Genomic DNA, 7,482 nt, shown 5'->3' with positions numbered 1-7,482 from the left:
CCTAGGAGCCAAATGGGCCAAATGTTGAACATGTCCTGAAGGAGAGTCCTGGTGTAATGGGGCCTGTGGATCAGTGTGGAAGAGGCATGGATGGATTCCCTTTCTGTGTTAGTTCAGGTTGGGGAAAATTCATGAAAACCAGACATGGGCAGAGTTGGGAGCCAGACTGTGACTTGCAATTCAGTTACTGGCTGCTCTCGGGAGAATGAGGGTTCTTATTTCTCTCTCCCTGTGGTCCTTTCACCATTGCTGTAGAAAAAGATAGAAATCCTTAAATATGGCAGGGTAAAGGTTTTGGATGAAAGAAATTGGAGCAAAGAGTCAAAAAACCATTATAAAGATTGGCAAAAGTACATGTTCAGTGGTGTGTGGGTGTCCATGTGTGGAAGGGCTATGGAATGGGGTGGCAGGCTCTCCTGAGGAGTTCTTAGGAGATCTTGCTTCCTGTGGTCCCTCGGACAGAACTTTCTCTTTAGAACTAGGAGGAGCTCAAGGCACCAGGACCTAGGGTTGTGCAAATACACTCTTACAAGGAATATCACCAGTTCAGTTTCTAAATGTTATTTTAGAGCCTATAAAACATGCTTCTTTTCCCTAGCTTGGTTTCTTTACCTCATATAAAAAATAAATAAATAAAAAGGACAAGAGAGGAGCCAATAACTGGGAATAGGAATGGAGAAGAGTCACTCTTTACTTAATAATCTGTGGGCAGTCGCTCCAGGCCTTGGCTTTCCTTTTGGCCAAAGCCAGCCAGGCTGGTTCTGTTGACACGGGAGCAGCATCTGGGGTGGAAAACCTCTTTGTGACTTCTTTCACCAGTGGCGCTGGGGGAGGCGAATCAGAGATCTCCACTGGGTTGCATTTTGAAGGAAAAGGAGAAAGGTATGAGTCAGAGCCACACTTTGATGTATCATACAATGGGATTCAGAAAGGAAAACTCAGTGAGACACTGGGCATCTTCGTTGAGAATTAGAGAAAGCAAGCTATGTGATTGTAACTGTTAACGTGCAACGTTATAGTGATCACAGTGCAGTCAGTCCTAATTTCAGATAATTTCTAGAAGCATTTTTTTTCTGTGCACAGAAGTTAGGTCTGCATGATAATAAAAAATAAAAGGTAAATTTTGTAATTCTAATCATATAGCCAATCAATGTCATGAAGAAAACGATCAAACAAGCAGTTTGGATTTACCAAGCTGGTGAGGTCAAAAGTGCCCGCCCTCACCAGGCACGCCTGGGGTTCCTTCCCCCTCAGGTCCACAGATCCTGCCAGCTCTTAGGACTCTCAGTCTTGTCTAGCAATTCTTTTGCCTCATATTGCTTTCTTACCACGTCATAAACACTTAAGGTGAGGGTTCCCACCCAAAGCAGACCTCAGGAACTACTGGTGGGAAAGACAAATACAGTATTTCAGAACAAGGGTGGCTATCATAACTGGAGCCACCTGAAATGCAGCAACCCTTTGGAGCAGTGGTTCTCAACCTGTGGGTCGCAACCCCTTTAGGGGTCAAACGACCCTTTCACAGTGGTCGCCTAACACCATCGGAAAACACATATATAATTACATATTGTTTTTGTGATTAATCACTATGCTTTAATTATGTTCAATTTGTAACAATGAAATTGGGGGTCACCACAACATGAACTGTATTAAGGGGTCGTGGCATTAGGAAGGTTGAGAACAACTGCTTTGGAGCTTCTAAGAAATCAGGGCAGAGAAAGGTGTAATCTCTGATTTTGGAGCTTCTCACTTAATTTTGAACTAATTCTCTGACACACCCACATAATGTATAGAGCCCTTAATTCCTGGGTATAAAAGCCTAATGAAATAATACCCATGGAGGTTCTTGAGAAATTGTACAGTGCTCCAAAGCGGTTTCTAAAAAAACTGTTTTCTCCTCACCAAATAGTAAATACAGCTTTCATGGTGAGACCTCTTTACATTTCCAGAACTCAGCACGCAGGTAACCAAGGCGTTTAAAAACCCTGGGTCTGGAGGTTGGATGCCCTCCTGGGAACAGGGCTGCCCAGGGTGCACAACATGCCCTATTAACCCTGGAGGAAACTTGTTTAGATTCATCCCTCCTCCAGGCGATTTGTAATAAGCACATAGTTGGAAACATGGATCATTTTACCTTTTATTAGAATCAAGGATTTTAAAAAAATGTGTAGGTATCTTTTATAAAGTGTCATGAACGTATCAACACTGCTGTTGTTAATTAACATCCAGGACTTTGAGCCGAACAACCTTGCTCTCTGAAGTCACAGCTGGTCAGACACTTGCCCTTTGAAATCGCATTGGCGAAAGGGACCATCCATCCCACTTTGGAGCATCTCAGCCACCTGGGTCACTGACTCAAACACAGCTTCTGTTTCCATCCCAGGTACAGAGCTCCAGGTGGGGGTTTTCAGATACAACTTTCACACATTTATTTTAACGTGGTAGTGCCAGGAAAACGGGGCCCCGAGTCTACTTTTCAACTCAGGCTTGATATCAACCCCTTCATGTACACCCCACACCCTCGCTTTGCTTTAAGCCTATCAAAACTCTGCTCCACTTAAATTTTACCTAAACTTCACCCTTTCCCCCAAATTCTACTAGAATAGTATCTCTTCCTTTGTTTAGAGGTCCTTAAGATATGTAGTCTCCCTTACTACAGCAAGTTAATAAACCTAGTTTTGTTGGACTACAGGCAGTGGGGCATTGAAGATGGCTCATATCACACCTTGTTAACTTCAGAAATTTATCAGACCACATTGATAGGTTGAAATTGGCCATGGTGGGAATATTTACACCACAGTACATGGCACATACTACAAATCAGAGGATTCTCTGCTCCCTAACTGATTGCTAAAACAATGGCCATCACACCACTGACAGTGAGTTTCTGGTGGTCTTTGTCAGATGAGCTGATGATCAGCGTCTAAGTTTATGAGAGTGGTGGTGAAACAGCCTGTGCTGATATTACACCTGAGGAAATAAAGCATGCTCCAAGAAGAGAAACCTGTAACTGAGGTCAAACAGAAATGGTCCTGCTCTCGCTACCTGTCACAGATGTGGGAAGGGTGTTGGCCTTTTTCAGCTGCTCTCTGCGCTCAAGCCTGGACCCTGCTGTCTCCGGCTTCTTGTCTTCTGGATGAGCCATGGACTTGAGCAGGGATCCAGCTCTGCTGACACTGCTGCTTCCTGGCTGTGGACTGACACTGACCTGGGTGGGCACAGAAAGGAAAAGTATGTTTTCAACCTAAGTACATGCAAAGACGCACAGTGCAGGGCCTGGGGGGTTCTGCCGGTCAGCACCAGCTTCTGTTCCCAAAGGAGCAGTTGGAGTGCACTTGGGAGCAACGTGTCTCCAACCCTGGCCCCGATCATGAAGCAGCTCAGTACAAATGTCCCCAAGAGGGGACGCAACTTTCCTCGAAGAGCCCCGTCAAGTTAACTGTAAAAGCAGGGCCACAGAGAGAGACTGATTTCCTCCAAAGCCCTGCTCCCATACAATCATCTTCATATTCCTCACGTAACTGTCGTGTGTGTGGATTGTTGCTACTAATGACATTGTGAATTCTGCCAAATCAAGTTACCTTAATAGCATAAGGGAACTGAATAAAATTTCTGACTGAAAATGCTTTCCTGTCTAATGGTGGTTAATTTGTTTATTGCTCTATTCTTTCTAGATATTCTACACCACTCCCAGTTAGCTTTTTTTTTTCAAAAAAATTTTTTTAAAATTGATTTCAGAGAGGAATGGCGAGGGAGAGAGAGATAGAAACATCAATGATGAGAAGCAGCTGCCCCTTACTGGGGATCGAGCCTGAAACCCTGGCATGTGTCCCAACTGGGAATCGAACCATGACCTCCTGGTTCATAGGTGGACATTCAACCACTGAGCCCCACTGGCTGGACTTTCTTTTCCTTTTTTAAGTTCTTGCAGCCATAGAAGAGCCAAGCTCAGAAAGGCAAGGTTAAAGCTGAAGACCAGGCTACTCACGTTGTCCTTGGAGAGCTTTTCTGCCTGTTTGGCCTCCCTCGCTTGCTTCCTCTCCTCTCGAGTCGCTTGCTGCTCCCGAAACCCCTTCTGCTTTTGCAGGGCTAACGTTATCCACAGTGGCTGCGCGGTTTCAACTTTCTCCACAAGTTTGGAGCCATCTAAAGAGTGTCTGCTCTGAAGCACCGGCTTTTCTGTGGGGGGAAAAAGACTGATATTGTGATTTGTGGTAAGAAATACATATTTGGTCTTTGTCCTGTTTCTGGCACAGAGCTAAGTGATGAGAGCGTAAAGGTGACTCATGTTATGTGAATGAGGCTACTTAGGGACCACACTTAAGGATGGGGGGAGGGGGGGAGAGGCTGGTTGCTGGGTGAACCAACTGAGTAATCAGAAGATTAGAGCTTACAATCTCACCCCCCAACCTCCTGGGAGGGGGGAAGCCTGGAGGTTGAATCAATGGCCAAAGATCTAACCAATCATACCTGTGTAATGAAGTCTCCATAAAACCCCAAAGGTCAGGGTTTGGAGAGCTTCTGGGTTGGTGACGAGGTGGAAGTGCCGGGAGGTTGGCCACCCAGAGAGCATGGGACCTCCCCGCCCTTTCCCCATACCTTGTATCCTTGTATGCATCTCTTCCACCGGGCTGTTCCCGAGTTCTATCCTTTTTATAACAAACCAGTGATCTAGTAAGTCAAATGTTTCTCTGAGTTCCATGAGCCACTCGAGAATATTAATCAAACCCAAGGAGGGGGTTCCTGGGAACCTCTGATTTTAACCAGTCAGAAGCACCTGGATCTGAAGGTACAGCCTTATGGGACTAAGCCCTTAACCTGTAGAATAGAACACCATCTTGAGTTGAATTGTAAGACACCAGCTGGTGTCTGAGAATTGCTGGTGGTGTGGGACTCCCTCCCCTGCAACACACACCTTTGAACTGTGATCAGAATTAGTAAAGACAAAAGCCAGCTTTCAGTGAAATGAACTGTTCTCGTACCTCAGTACCTCACCCCCTAAAACTTGTGACGTATTCATCAGCCCGCTGAACATTCAACTGGCCCTTCCTAATAAAACTCCGTGCTCATGCCTGAGCGACTCCACTGGGTAGGAAAGTACTATCTTTGATCAACAGAAACAAGAGCCTTTCTCTTCCCTCTAAATAGAAAAAAAATCTCCAGTGTCATAAAATCTCAGACCAACAAGGGACCCAGGGGGTTATTTGATTCATTGTTGTTCTTTTTTAATTTACCGCTTTTCAAAATTTTGCAAAAACTTTCCCCCCTTACAAACAGTATCCTATGTGGAACCCCAAAGTATGAAAGAGGAAAATGGGGGCACTGTTCTGCCCCGGGGTCTGCTAAGGGCAGCAGGGCTCTGAGGAACCCAGTGGGAACCATGATTTTGGCCCAGTGCCCTCCTTTGATAGACGTGAGTAATGAGGTCCACAGTGACCAAGTCCCGAGTCCGAGGTCACCCAGCAGTTAGTGTACAGGCTGAATTGTGAACCGAGGGCTTCCGGCTTCCAGCCTGTGTTTCTCTTACATTGACTGTCTTGCCTATGCAACTGGGGTAAACACACTTCACAGATGGGTGGTAGCTGAGGTTGGGCTCTAGAACTGAGCAGACCTGGGTTTGACCTTTTGTGGCCTTAGGAAAGCTACTTAACTCCTCTAAGAAGGGAGACACTTTAATTTGAAATAGTGTTTGGAGTTCTGATTATGACACTGGAGGGGACATATTAATTACTAACATGAGACTGTTGTTACTGCAAGTGCCTAGGGGACTTTTTCTTTTCAAAAAGTGACAGAAACTATAGGAAGAACTCCGACCGCTTAACAACAAAAAACAAAATACCCAATTAAAAATGAACAAAGGACTGGAATAGACATTTCTCTTAAGAAGACATACAAATGACCAACAAGCATATAGAAAGATGCTCAACATCACTAATTACTAGGGAAATGCAAATCAAAACCACAATGAGGGTATCACCTCGCACCCATTAGGATGGCTACCGTAAAAAAAAAATCAACAGAAAATAACAAGTGTTGGCGAGGATGTGGAAAATTAGAATTCTGTGCACTGTTGGTGGGAATATAAAATGGTACAGCTGGTGTGGAAAACAGGTTAGTTCTGAAAAAAATTAAAAATAGAACTACCATAGAACCCGGCAATTCCATTTCTGGGCTTTTATCCAAAAGTACATGGGATGTTTGCACACCCATGGTCATAGCAGCACTAGTCAAACGAGCCAAGAGGTGCAAGCAATCTAAGTGTCCATGGACAGATGAATGGATAAACCAAGTGTGGTATATACACACAAGGGTAGGTCATTCAGCCTTAAGAAGGAAGGGAATCCTGTCATATGCTACAATATGGATGAACCTTGAAGACATTGTACTAAGTGAAATAAACCAGTCCACCAAAAAAGACAATACTAGATGATTCCACTTATGTGATGCTTCTAGAGTAGTCAGATTCATAGAAACAGAAAGTTGAATGTTGTTTAATGCTTATAGAGTTTCAGTTTTGCAAGATGAAAAATTTGCTGTGCACAATGTGAAATATGCTTAAGACTACTGAACTGTACACTGAGAAAAGATAGCCAATTTTATGTTACACACTTTGACCACAATAAAAATTGTTTTCTAAAGTGACTAAAAGAACTGTGCCCAAAATATTATCCAAGAGATGCAGGGAAAAATGAGAATCATAGATCAGGTTTAAAAGAACTGCAAGAAAAGGAACAAGACAAGAAGGCTTTGCTAAATCCTACGGCATTTTTAAACAATGTTGTTTTGAACAAATATATGGGTAAGGTCCAAGAAGTAACATGAGGACATAATCAGAAATGTTTTTAAAGGCTAACAGCATTTTACAAATGCCAGGTGAGAGTTACTGGAGGCGGTCCTAGGTTACTGGGAAGATCATTTTACCTGGGAGAGAACTCTTCCCCAAACTGGCTTTACCACTGTGGGGAGCAGGCAAGTCATCAGACTTCTCAGATGTTGGTGTTGTCATCTGTAAAACTGAGCTAAGATTGTCTACCTCTACATATGCCGTGAGGCTGAACTAAATGTTATAAATAAAAACACTTTGTAAATGATTAAGCACAAAGGATGACCGTTGAAATTTTCCAAAGCAGTAAAATCACTCATTCAAGGTTTTGAAAGATAGAGATGTTCTTTGTTAATCACATAACCTTTTTGGTTGGGGAGTTCAGAATATCTCATTAAAATTTTATTTTGTTGCAATGTTTAAACCTATTCTCTCTCATTCTAAACTCAGTGGACAAGCAGAACCACAGCCCACTTAAGTTCCCTCCTTCAGGTCCCGGGGAGACACGCAGGCACCTCCTGGCATTTACGGGGTTCTAATCATTGCTCCCCAGGGTCAGTGCTTGGAGAAAAGGCCAGTTACTATCTGTTCTACCCGCCGTCAGGGGCTCAGGGGCTGGGAGTTTCCGAATGAGATATCTGTAATCAAAGTGTTACAGG

The 7,482-nt window shown here is 43.8% G+C and overlaps 1 protein-coding gene across 1 annotated transcript in view; it reads right to left on the bottom strand.

The window, feature by feature from the left end:
- Positions 1 to 657: 657 nt before the first annotated feature.
- Positions 658 to 7,482, bottom strand: part of KIAA1211 (KIAA1211 ortholog) — a 239,738-nt gene continuing 232,913 nt past the window's right edge. The window contains exons 11-13 of the mRNA XM_014548463.1: positions 3,989 to 4,179; positions 3,046 to 3,208; positions 658 to 851 (exon numbers count right to left, since the gene is read on the bottom strand). Of these exons, the coding sequence (XP_014403949.1) occupies positions 691 to 851; positions 3,046 to 3,208; positions 3,989 to 4,179 (515 nt within the window). The 3' untranslated portion in view covers positions 658 to 690. The remainder of the gene's footprint in view (positions 852 to 3,045; positions 3,209 to 3,988; positions 4,180 to 7,482) is intronic.

The sequence above is a fragment of the Myotis brandtii genome, unplaced genomic scaffold (genome assembly GCF_000412655.1).
Source record: "Myotis brandtii unplaced genomic scaffold, ASM41265v1 scaffold51, whole genome shotgun sequence".
Lineage (NCBI taxonomy): Eukaryota > Metazoa > Chordata > Mammalia > Chiroptera > Vespertilionidae > Myotis > Myotis brandtii.
Note: the sequence above shows the minus strand (reverse complement) of the source record. Positions and strands in the feature narration are given on the sequence as shown.